The 12,241-nt window shown below is 36.4% G+C and overlaps 2 protein-coding genes across 3 annotated transcripts; one reads left to right on the top strand and one right to left on the bottom strand.

Moving 5' to 3' along the window:
* Nucleotides 1-1,029: 1,029 nt before the first annotated feature.
* Nucleotides 1,030-7,465, top strand: LOC125228806 (tenascin-like). The gene is made up of 6 exons (XM_048133491.1): nucleotides 1,030-1,165; nucleotides 2,669-2,815; nucleotides 3,039-3,167; nucleotides 4,563-4,688; nucleotides 5,663-5,803; nucleotides 6,367-7,465. The coding sequence occupies exons 1-6, from the start codon at nucleotides 1,078-1,080 to the stop codon at nucleotides 6,549-6,551; spliced, it is 816 nt and encodes a 271-aa protein (XP_047989448.1). The 5' UTR covers nucleotides 1,030-1,077; the 3' UTR covers nucleotides 6,552-7,465.
* LOC125228805 (endothelial lipase-like) lies at nucleotides 7,421-11,299 on the bottom strand. 2 transcript variants are annotated; one of them, XM_048133489.1, is made up of 6 exons: nucleotides 11,185-11,299; nucleotides 10,741-10,822; nucleotides 9,172-9,323; nucleotides 8,460-8,708; nucleotides 7,816-8,176; nucleotides 7,421-7,546 (listed from the first exon to the last, which is right to left on the bottom strand). In XM_048133489.1, exons 1-6 carry the CDS (start codon nucleotides 11,267-11,269, stop codon nucleotides 7,501-7,503), a joined length of 975 nt encoding a protein of 324 aa, XP_047989446.1. In that variant the 5' UTR covers nucleotides 11,270-11,299; the 3' UTR covers nucleotides 7,421-7,500. The 2 variants fall into 2 exon arrangements, with proteins under 2 accessions (XP_047989446.1, XP_047989447.1); XM_048133490.1 differs by having other exon boundaries at nucleotides 9,190-9,323.
* Between the last annotated feature and the right edge of the window lie 942 nt (nucleotides 11,300-12,241).

Below are 12,241 nucleotides of genomic sequence, written 5' to 3'. Positions count from 1 at the left end.
TACGTTAAAAGGGAAGTCGCAATCGAAGACAAAAAAGTCTTGAGTCAAAGCCAATGCTCTGATAGGTAGTCAGTGAGATTATTTTCATAATTTACTGCATACGCGAGCGAAAACTGAAATAATACCTACAGTCAAGTGCAAAAATATGTCATCGAAAAAATCGTCTCATAAAATATTGTACTACGCTCTTATTACACCGGACTAAGATGCTATGGGACCACTAGATAATTTTTGTAAGTTGAAGTCAACCAAAACATAAAAAATGCCTCGTTACGTGATATTCAATTGCAACAACACAAAAATTATGAACAATCAAGAGCCTGAGACATATTTAAAATTACAGGCAAGAATCAACTTCAGTACAAAATTTGACACGCTCGGCCCCTATACAAATATATGAATTTGTTTCTTCTACCTAAATTAAGTTCTGTGTATGGGACATATGTTTGAGTAAAATGTGTACACTTATATTTTTACAGTAGACTGTAGATAATTATTAGGTGTGCTTGATGCTTGATGAGTATTATATTTTTTGGCTTGATGTCAGTTCGTCCCGCAAAATGTGTGACCGTCAAGTCAGATCTCGGAATACTGCCCATGCTCATCAAACATTGTAGAATTATTGTTACCATACATGTCATGCAATGACGTCACTTTTAACACTGGCAATTCAGTACGTGGCGAGCAAATATATGAATTTTAACACTGGCAAGCAATTCACGTTTTTGACAGGCGTAACTGTGTATCACAGTGTGACATCGGATAAGAACGATTTGCATCGGGAAGTCAGTCTACTAATGTGTGTTCAAAGTCTGGCATTCACTAAGACTGTTATTATAAAAATTATAATTGTCAAAATAAAGTAACCACACCTACAATAGACAACCTACAGGTAATCCCCGGCTCCTGTAAAAAACCGCAGAGCAATATCACAAAAAAATTAGACTTATGCCACAGTCACAAAATGAGTCACTTCCTGCAGGAGTGTGGTAACTGGTAAAGTCCCTATCGGTCGCCCGCCTCTATAAAATCATAAAGCAAAATATCCCCGGCTTTAGTACTTAATACGTTGTCATAATGGGAGCTAGGCTGTTTGTGTTCCTCTTGTTATTCGTGTTACTGGGTGTAGTGAAAGCCGCTGTTGTCATAAATGTATTTGAAGAGGGTAAGTACCTACTACTTATACTGTTCAAATAGGTAGTTAAAGAAAATCCCAAGTAGGTACATAAGTACAAGATTAAACTCACTCGTTGTATGTACGCTATGTCACCGTGACCATAAAATCGGTTGATAGGTACAACGTACAGGAAAATCACACTATGGAGGTAAGTGTCATGAAGAGTAAAATTAATTCAAATGTTTTGTGTTCGTGCTAGGTAGGTAGGTACGAGATATGTCAACTGTCTATCAAAATAAGTTGATCATTAAAATCTATACTAATATTATAAATGGGAAAGTGTGTGTGTCTGTTTGTTTGTCCGTCTTTCACGGCAAAACGGAGCGACGAATTGACGTGGTTTTTTAAGTGGAGATAGTTGAAGGGATAGAGAGTGATATAGGCTACTTTTTGTCTCTTTCTAACGTGAGCGAAGCCGCGCGCAAAAGCTAGTTAAATATATTTTTACCAAATTTTACATCATCACAGTTGCAATGGTTAAATTCGCAGTGATGGACATGGTCGGCTGGTGCACTTGGTAACTCATTGGACCGGCAATCCAAGGATGTGGGTTCGAGTCCCACGTTGGCCAGAGTCGATCACTGTCTTTTCATTGCGATTGATGTTTGCATGTATAATTTGCGAATTATATTTGGAGTGGTACGTTCCACAATAAAAAAAGGAAAAATCTATATGTTTAGGTATATTTCAAAATTTAAAATAAAATAAAATAAGCCTGTATTACATTTACATAATGTACTTAAATTATAACATGTTTTTCCTTTTCCGACGATTGCATTTTGTAATAACAGCTTGACTTTCGACAAAGGCCTTCTCTAAAGATCAACTCTAAAATTATTTCAACATAAATGGATATATTGACATACCAACATGTAAATGTGTTCAGCGTAAGGTTTTAAAAAATATATTTTCATAATTTTTGAAAATGGTATCAATATTAACATACCATAAATACTTTTAGCATCTTTGAATTAAACGAAAACGATACCAAACCTGTCCTAGTCGCTTTAATGATAAAGATATCAAGAAAAGTCACCCCCCTATCCTTAACATTTGCATGTGACTTCACTTATTAAATATATCCTCGGGTCATAAAGACCAAATGCGTCAAATTCAATGCCTTGTTCTCGTCACGCACCATTTTTAGACCTACACAATCAACTATTGTTTGTGTATGTTATGTTACCCTGACCATAATCATATACGAGACAATCACAAACCTACAATATTGAATTCATTAAATAGTTTGTTTTGTGTTCGTGCGAGGTATGCTATGTTACCTTGGCTATTATTTATTTATTTAATGAACCAAATTAGCTCAGTATATTTAGCTAACTTTAAATTGAGTACCCAATTTTAGCCATAATTGTTAATGAAAATCCGAAGACCGGGCAAAGTGGAGAAGGCTGAGCAGGAAAGCGGACCCTGGCGCTAGGCCGGGAAAATGCTAGTTTGAAGAAGAAGATTGTTAATGAAAATTTATATGTTTAGCCAAAAATAACCCAGAAGTCGTCGCAGACGAAGACATACTAGGAGAGGGGTGCAATGAGCTGGAATGCGGAATCGCTTGTCGCGCCCAAGGATTTGCGAGAGGCCTATGCATCGCGGGCCGATGCCATTGCTTCCAAATAACAAAAGGTACTTACTTACATTTAATTCACATTATTAAAAACTACTTTTAATATTTTCTCTGTTTCAAGTGTGACAACTTTTCACCACCAAGAAGTAGAAACATTTCACAAATCATTTTGCACATTTTGTCCTCCTTTTCAAGTAATATTATTTTCTACGAATATTATGTAATCCTAGTAAATTTATAAGTATAACGTATAACAATACATATTTCATATGTGCATTACAGATAATGAATACACCTTGGAGAGTGGTTGCAACTACCAAGCATGCGACCAGCTGTGTCGCCGACTAGGCTTCACAGGGGGCGTTTGTGTCGGCGACAGGTGCAAGTGCGACAACTTTTCGCCACTAACAGGTAGAAACATTTCACAAATCATTTTGCATATTTTTCCTACTTGTTAAGAAATATTATTTTCTACGACTATTATATTTATAATCCTAGTAAATTATTATAAAAATGAATAATCATTTGCATTACAGATGAATAATTCACCTTGGAGGGTGGTTGCAACTACCAAGCATGCGACCAGCTGTGTCGCCGACTCGGCTTCACAGGGGGCGTTTGTGTCGGCGACAGGTGCAAGTGCGACAACTTTTCACCACTGACAGGTAGAAGCATTTCATAAATCATTTTGCATATTTTTTCCTACTTGTTAAGAAATATTATTTTCTACGACTATTATATTATTTATAATCCTAGTACATTATTATAAAAATGCATAATCATGTGCATTACAGATAATGAATACACCTTAGAGGGTGGTTGTAACTACCAAGCATGCGACCAGCTGTGTCGCCGACTCGGCTTCACAGGGGGCGTTTGTGTCGGCGACAGGTGCAAGTGCCTATATACGTATGCCTATACGGTCCGCTTGATGGAAAGCGGTCACTGTAACCTATGGACGCCTGCCACTCAAGGGGTGGCACATGTGCGTTGCCGTCTCATTAGAAACTTGTACAAACCTGTACTTATTTCTAAGCAGGGTCCGGGGTGCCGACGACTCAAAGGACAATAGACAATACTAATTAGTTCCGTAGGTCCTCCCGTCTTCAGCATACCGCACCCTCGTTGAGCTCTGGCAGCCTTACTCACTGCCAGGAACACAACACTATGAGTAGGTAGGGTCTAGTGCTATTTGACTGCGGTCTTTTTTAAAGCGGAGGTACTTCCCCAGTTAGACTCTGCTATACCTTAGATTAGAGTATATTCAATTTAGTATGGTATAGAGTTATCAGTCAAGATATTCAAATGCAGCGCCATCTATTATAAGTTTCGACAACTTTTCATGTGACTTTCCATGCCTAAAGGTTCGCACAAGTCACAAGTAAATAATGCTCATTATAGTACCTATACTTCTGACACACCTATTGAAATATACTTATTGAAAGAGGCGCATTCCTAGCACACAGTCTTAGCTCGTGTAGGTGAACGCGTGCTATGCTTGTATGAGTGAAAGATGACAGGTCGACTGTTCGTGTTTTTGACAGGCGGTAACTGTGAGGTAACCGAGAGGGGGTGGGCGGCACTTTCAGCGGGGAGCGGGAGTGGCCATACTGTACAATAGTACTCTTTATTATACTGTGCTTCTTGACAAGTCTTATATGAGTACCATGAGATTATTTTAACCATTGAAAGTTTGTACGGAACCCTCGGTGGGCGAGTCCGACTCGCACTTGGCCGGTTTTATTAGTTCTTTAGTAACTGTTTACGAATATTATGAAAACTTAATTCTTTTAATTTTCATTACAGATAATGAATACAGCTTGGAGGGTTGCAACTACCAAGCATGCGACCAGTTGTGTCGGCGTCTCGGCTTTGCAGGGGGCGTTTGTGTCGGCGGTAGATGCAAATGCGATATTATGCTTGAACTAAAAGGTATACGTATAAAATGAATGATGATGATGATATTACGGAAGTAAAAAATTGCTAGAGTAATGAAAAAGTCAAAATAAGACGCTGAATTTTACTCCACGTAACAGTTAAGGGCTGACAACACCCAACTGCGCAAAATTGATGTAACTTGCGCAGTTTTTTAAGACAAACTATTAGTTTTAGTAAGGCAAGTAAATTATATGTTATTATTCATTATATTTCAACGAACATAGACGTACTCGATACACGATTTAACGAAATCGGCTCGATAGAAAAAAATTGCAAAGATTGGTCAATTTAACGGTTCTATGTCGTTCAATTATACACTTAGTTGTCTTTAATTAAAATTACAATAACAAAAATATACATATCTAAAACACTAACGAAACATATTGCACAAATAACGCATCTTTCTATTTTATTTTAATATTTTTCCGTACTTTTCGTACCTAGTCGCCCTGTTTTAGTGATATCGCGCTCTCACTTACTCCCATGCGAATAGACAGTGTACGCTAGCGTCAAGGTCATTGAGTGTTGTCAGCGTCTTAATAGAGGAATCAAACAGGCCTTGACTATTTATTGTGTACTAGAAAAAACGAACTGTCATAGGGCGCAATTCGAACTAAGATACGTTAAATGTTAGCTCTGGATACGATATACATATTAGTGTCGCAAAACACGCAAATGACGTTTCTTCAAAACAAATCACTTTGGTCATTCACATAACAGATCCATATCTGAAGCTAATATTTTATTTTGATGTACTAGTATCTTTAGTAAGAAATGCACTGATATATATTATTGCCTACGCATAATCTTATCTAGTTCTTGTTACTTTATTTATGTTTTGAATGTATCAGTGTTGCATTTTTGTTTATTCTTTGTCACCCATTACCCTAAATTTTAAATTGTTAAATATCTGATATTTAATCATTTGACGCCTTAATAAAATGTTGATTTAGTTATTAACTTTCCAGATGATTCTATGACAAAACTGGAAGCAGTCGGCGGATGTACTAAAAAAGCCTGTAGGAATGTATGTCATAAGTTAGGGTACAAACATGGGATATGTATTTTCGGAAAAAAATGTGTTTGTTACAACGTAGTGAATAACAAAGGTTAGTAAGGAAACTCACTACTACAATTTAGATAAATTCTGAGATAAATAAGTTAATTTTCAAACGCATGCTGCACCAGCATCTGCTGAGTGCGGCACAAGTTAATTAGTTCTCCTTCGCCCGTATGCATATTGTTTATTATATATTATTTGTATTTATATTTGTTTATAAGTACCTATATGTGTAATGATATGAACGTATTATATTGATTGTAAATAATATTGCTATACTTGTCAATAGTTGTCATGCTTTCTAAATTTATTTTTCTCACTGCACCCACATTCGCGAATTTCTGTTTGGCCCTATGGTTGACTGATAGAGAATGCCTTAAGGCATTAAGTCCGCCATTTGTACTTTTTTCCAATTGTGCAATAAAGTTTAAATAAATAAATAAATTAAAAAAAAAAAGTACCTACCGTTTCCCTAAATGTCTATGAAATATTTAGCTTTTTAGTTTAAAATCTGTGCATCAAAAAGTGATCTAAAACTTTTATTGCTTGTTAAGTAAATCAGGTACTGTGTTGAACAAAACTCAGTTGTTAACATGTATTAAAATATTTCAGATAACCTTGAAAGATTGTCGTGCAATGATTCATCATGTGACGCCCTGTGTCGGCGAAAAGGCTATCTCTACGGCTTGTGTATCAACAACAAATGCGTATGCAGTAAGGCCTTAAATGAACTTACAAACTATGGTACAGAAATTAACGATGATAATAATAATCGTATAGACAATGAAACAATTTGATATTTTATATAAGTTTTTTTGCAAAAAATTCATTTTTTGGCTCAAGCTTTTGTCGCCGGCTGTACCTTTCTTTCAACAGTCATCTACTGCTCGCCGAGACGTTTTGTAAAAAACCGCTTACTCGGTGGGGATACGACGTTTCATAACAAAGTTCCTATGACCACCTTTCTGCTCCATCATCAGATCAGCTCCATGATACCATAATATTGCATTGTCACGTGATTTACATATGTGTGCAAAATTTCAGCTCAATCGGAAACCGGAAAGTGGGTCTTTAGTTTCTACGTTTTGACCCAAACTAACATACTAAAATAAGGCAAATTGAATAAAAGCTTGTAATAATAAGATGGATGTTTTCAAGATTATTATCCTACAACTACATGTTGTCCCACTGATGGGCAATCGATCTCCTTTCGTCTCGATGTTAAGTATTTTCCGGCCTGTCGCTAAGACATACTCCCAAGGCCTGTAGCCAAGAATGCAATCATTGATGCTACGTGGTGAATGTAATCAAATTGATCAACTGGCTATGTCGCACCAATGCGGAGGAGAAATGGACAGATATTAACCACGATACGACGAGCGTCAACAATTGTACTCTTGGCTACATCCCGCCATTGAGCCTGACCATCCGGCTGTTTCAGTTATGATCTGACAGATCCTTGCCCATCTTAAGGCCCCCGAAGAAAAGTATCGTAGGTAATGTTAGGTAGGTACTTGATCGATATAAAACTATTTACCTTATTGTGTTTTGCACTGTATTTTGCTTATCTCTCTATACGCCCTTGAGGATTTGTTGGAAATTAAATGATACAAGATAACCTCATTGTTGAAATGCTTTAGAAGAGGAGGAAAATAATATTCAGCTATTGTACTATTTGTATTCATTTTTTAATAAAATAGTTTCTAACAGTTATTTTTTTTTATTTCGAGCAGAACAATAAATTTATTAATAAGGGTAAATGCTCCCAGTATTGACCCGATGTAAACCGGTGCTAAAAAACAGAAAAAAAATTGTTATAAATTTAAGTTTGATATGATAAAATATACAATATGCGACTGTCTATCTTTATATAAAACGATCATTATTATCAATTATAATGATTAAATTGAATTGAATACATAACGGTAGAAAATTTTCAGTAAAAATAATTATCTTGTTAATTTAACACTATAGGTAAAGGTAAAACAATATGGCAGTAATATAATAATGATCAATCAATCACACAAACAATAAAAACACAGTCTGATCTAGATAACTTACTTAAATTTTACCAGTGCCAGTGTCCCCATGACCGCAGGTGGAATCATCGTACAGCGATCATTGCTTACTTGCGACATATCCAGACACTTCATAGCTATTAAGTGGCCACCAGCATCCACGGTTCCCGCAAAGAGTTGCCATGCTCTCTTATGATGGCACTCGTTGTCAAGTGTTCTACAGCCAGGCTGCCTGTCTCCTCCGTTAGGGAAGAAATCCAAGGTGCCAATGGGTTCACCGATGCCGTAAGCTGTACTTCCAAACGCACCGTTTCCATTTGTGTGGATGACCTCAACTAACTGAGCATCGGTAGCATTAAGACGTTGTGAATCAGCTCCCCAACCATCACCAGCGGGGTCCAGAGCTGAAATATTTCAATACAGGTGTAGTGGAGCCAATTTAATATGAAGCAGATGATTGACTTATTTAACAGAAGCGAGTCCTTAACTGAGGATTTCTTTTCAACATAACCAATTTTATTACGTATGATCGTAATGCGTATCTCTATTATTTTTACATAGGATATTTTTTGCTCATCTTCGCATGCAGTCAACAGCTGCCTAAAATAGGATGGAAAGGGTTTATTCAAAGCCGATTTTTGTCATAAAAAAAAATACATACCATCATATCATATCATATGAGCATACCTGTAATTTTCACGGCTCGAGCAACACTGTTGCGACTCGCAATGCCTACAATGTGTGCTCCCAGATCAAAGCCGATGAGATGAAGGCGATTTGGGTTCAACTTAGATGCTGCCATCATATTTTCTATAAAACTTCTTATTTCGTTTGAAACACATGGTACATAACTCACGGCATCTTCATAGGGTGCAAAGGATAGAGACGACCAGTCTACTAAAATGACGATCATTTGTTTGTCTGCCGTTATAATAGCTACAACAAAAAAAAAATTAAACATTCGGGAAATATAGAATACATTATATTATATATAGAATACCTAATATAACATTTGTAAATAAGTTAAGTCTGACGTTTGGGCAACATCCCATTCAAACTTCGAAGCAACATGCAAATCGAATGCAGTGTTCTGTGAACATCAAACTAAGTACGTAGGAACAGTCAACCAATTTGAACCCTAGGCCACTGTAGAACTATGTCATAGTGACGATATAAATCTTATTGTAAGAAATCTCCTATTGCTTGTCATTTTGACATGGTTGTAGAGTGGCCTAGGGTTCCAATTGGTTGACTGTACATAGGTACCTATATTTTAAAGAATTGAACCTTGTATTTTTGAAATAAATAAATTATTGGACACGCCTAGTTTTCACTCGCTTTTTAAACTAGTTATTCAATTGAGTATATTTTTAAAGAAACAATGTATATTGGTACTTACAATGTTTCAGAGTGTTACCAAACTCAGTGTAGATGCCACTTTCTCTACCATGCACTACAATGGTCACATGTTCGTTCCCAGTGAGATCTAGGGAAACAATACCAGCTTCTGAGTTTTCTACTATCATGTCAACTCCTGCTACTGCATGTTGCCTAAAAAAAATATTAAATAGGTATATGAAAATACGTCATATCCAACTGTCACATTTACATAATAATAAGAGAGCTTCAAATCTCTACAAGATAGATGCGAAGAAAGTAGGTACCTATTTTATATTTTGTATTATAGAAAATGGTCCATAGTAGATAATAAGCACATGATGGACACGACAGTATCTCTTCTACAAAATAGACTTTAGAATGAGATGGGTAGTCTATCTCGTGGGTAAGATACTGTCGTGCCTATTATATGCTTGTCCCCGCAGGCACCTGTGTTAGGTATCTAAATTATATGTACAATACCAATCTAGACACACGGTAGCGTGTCAAGCCAAGTTCAAGTAACAGAACTGGCGAGCAGCATCGTGTGTTATATTACACGAACCATTTGGAGCCACTTTTGACCCCCTTATAACTCAAAAACTATTTTACATAAGCGTGTCAAATTTGGCTCATATATTGAGCCGTCCGTGGCGGCCGTCAAAGGTCCGTTCTAAAATTTATTTATAACGACATAAAATATCATTTCTTCTTATTACTTAGGATAGTATATTGTAGGCTGACTTGGCTAATTTTCATATACAAATTATATTATAGCCCTCGCAAGTTCTAAACTTGTTACTTCTTATTTTATTATTCCAAAATTTGGCTTGCTGGTAGAAACTAAGCATCGAACATAATTCGCCAAGTCAGACCTCAGGCTACAATATATTATCCTAAGTAATAAGAAATAATGATATTTTATGTTGTTATAAATAAATTTCCGGATGGACCATTGAACTTGGCATTGGCACCCATTTAGATTTCACTTCTTTTTTCGTTGAAGTCAACAACCAAGGCACATGCACATTATTGAACTTGGCTCTCATTTTACATTTATGTTTTAGTAGTAGTAGTAAAACGCTTTATTGTACCAGAAAATAATACAACACACAGGAAAAAGAGCTTATTACAAGTACAAAGTGATACAAGTTTTTGATGGGATACATATTATGTACAACAGGTATCAGATAATGTGGATGTTATCTTATAAGATATTATCGCACTATGTTCATAAATACATAGTACCGGTACCAATATTAGGAAAACTTGCGAAATTGATAATTTACTTCAAGGCAATTTCAAGGTAAAAGTGCCGAACGAAATATATACATACTAGTTACTGGAGTGGCACTGTAAGTAACGGTATAACCCAAACTATTTTCTGTATTGAGTATTCTACTGTGGGCAAAAAGTCAAAAACTCTGATAGCGCGGACGACACAAGCAATTTCATTCTATGGTACCTAAATCGAGTCATCCAAGATGACGCGCAAATTCGTCAAAATGAAAAGACATTACAAACCGAGAAACGCGTCTTCATGAAAGAAACGTTGTAGTCGATAGTCGTGATCATGAAACAAACCACTTACCAAGAAGTTAGATGGTATCTGACGAAATTCGGAACATTAACATCGTTGCATATTGCTGGTTGCTGTGCCGTGTTCTTGCATACTAAAATAATATTGAAATTATAGTTCACTAGCTCTTGCCCGCGGCTTCGCTCGCGTTAGAAAGAGACAAAAAGTAGCCTATGTCACTCTCCATCACTTCAAATATCTCCACTTAAAATATCACGTCAGTTTGTCGCTCCGTTTTGCCGTGAAAGACGGACAAACAAACAGACACACACACTTTCCCATTTATAATATTAGTATGAATTTCCGATTTGAATTGAATTAATACAAATCTTGCCCAAGCTGTCTCATCACTTACGATCTTAGTAAAAATTGAATGTTTAATGTAAACAATTATGGTTTATATAATGTGTAAAACACGCATCTTTCTTTAGGTAGGTACTTAATAGCAACACTTACAACAAGAGGAAGCCACAATAACAAGCACTTGTCGCCACATGTTTTTAGACTTTTCTAGATTACAGTAATTATAAAAGCGTCGCATAAATTACCATTGTTTTATATGCAAAATCACGACTGATAAAATGGATTATCTGGAGATATGGATTATCATTTATTAGTCTGTAATATTGAACTACTTATAAGTTTTTAAATTTCACTATCTAACCTACAACAAATTTCCCTTATGGCCCTTATCAAATAACAGATATAGGGGAGTCACCTGATGTTCATGAATTACGTGTAAACATACCGATATAAACCGAATTTAATCCATTAAATCATACTAATCAAACTATATAATATAATATTGCTTTGCTAATCTACGAATAGATAACGTACTTTTCAATCAATCAACCCTTTTTACTTACTTGCATATATTTTTTTTAGTTTTAGTTGTTTGACGCTACTGTCGATCGAAAACAACTCTGGTTTCCGGTTTTGTCGCACCACTACGATAGAAAGCTAGCTTACGAAGCGTAAACTGCGTAAACGATTGTTACCTTGGGAAGGCACCCTTGAGTTTTCGCGTCTACCACGCAAGTATCTACTTATACCTATACCTATTGATGCGAGCGGGACACAAGCAGAGAACGAAATGCAATCAATTCCATATCATTTAGATACACATACATACATACAATCACGCCTGTATCCCATGAAGGGGTAGGCAGAGCACATGAAACTACTCAAGTTTCAGTGCCACTCTTGGCAAATAAGGGGTCGATAGAAAACGAAAGTGTGACATTGCAGTGACAGGTTGCCAGCCTCTCGCCTACGCCACACTTTAACCCATATCCCACAGTCGCCTTCTACGACACCCACGGGAAGAAAGGGGGTGGTGAAATTCTTAACCCGTCACCACACGGGCATCATTTAGATATCGAAATATAAGTTTGAATTGGCGTACATAGTTTACCAGCTCTTTACGTAACCTGATTTATAATTGCATGAGAATCCTTATTTTCTTTCCCCTTGCAACTCGTCGAGTTTCACAAGACAAACACAATGTTACGAG

Source organism: Leguminivora glycinivorella, chromosome 8 (assembly GCF_023078275.1).
Source record: "Leguminivora glycinivorella isolate SPB_JAAS2020 chromosome 8, LegGlyc_1.1, whole genome shotgun sequence".
Taxonomy (NCBI): Eukaryota; Metazoa; Arthropoda; class Insecta; order Lepidoptera; family Tortricidae; genus Leguminivora; species Leguminivora glycinivorella.
Note: the sequence above shows the minus strand (reverse complement) of the source record. Positions and strands in the feature narration are given on the sequence as shown.

Excerpts from the sequence above, each read along its gene's own strand:
- LOC125228806 (XM_048133491.1), top strand. The coding sequence starts at position 1,078 with ATGGGAGCTAGGCTGTTTGTGTTCCTCTTGTTATTCGTGTTACTGGGT. Across the intron at positions 3,168-4,562 it reads CAACTTTTCGCCACTAACAG|ATAATGAATACAGCTTGGAG; the intron begins GTAGAAACATTT and ends TTTTCATTACAG. Across the intron at positions 5,804-6,366 it reads CAACGTAGTGAATAACAAAG|ATAACCTTGAAAGATTGTCG; the intron begins GTTAGTAAGGAA and ends AAAATATTTCAG.
- LOC125228805 (XM_048133489.1), bottom strand. The coding sequence starts at position 11,269 with ATGCGACGCTTTTATAATTACTGTAATCTAGAAAAGTCTAAAAACATG. Across the intron at positions 10,823-11,184 it reads TATTGTGGCTTCCTCTTGTT|TATGCAAGAACACGGCACAG; the intron begins GTAAGTGTTGCT and ends ATATTATTTTAG. Across the intron at positions 8,709-9,171 it reads TGGTAACACTCTGAAACATT|CTATTATAACGGCAGACAAA; the intron begins GTAAGTACCAAT and ends TTTTTGTTGTAG.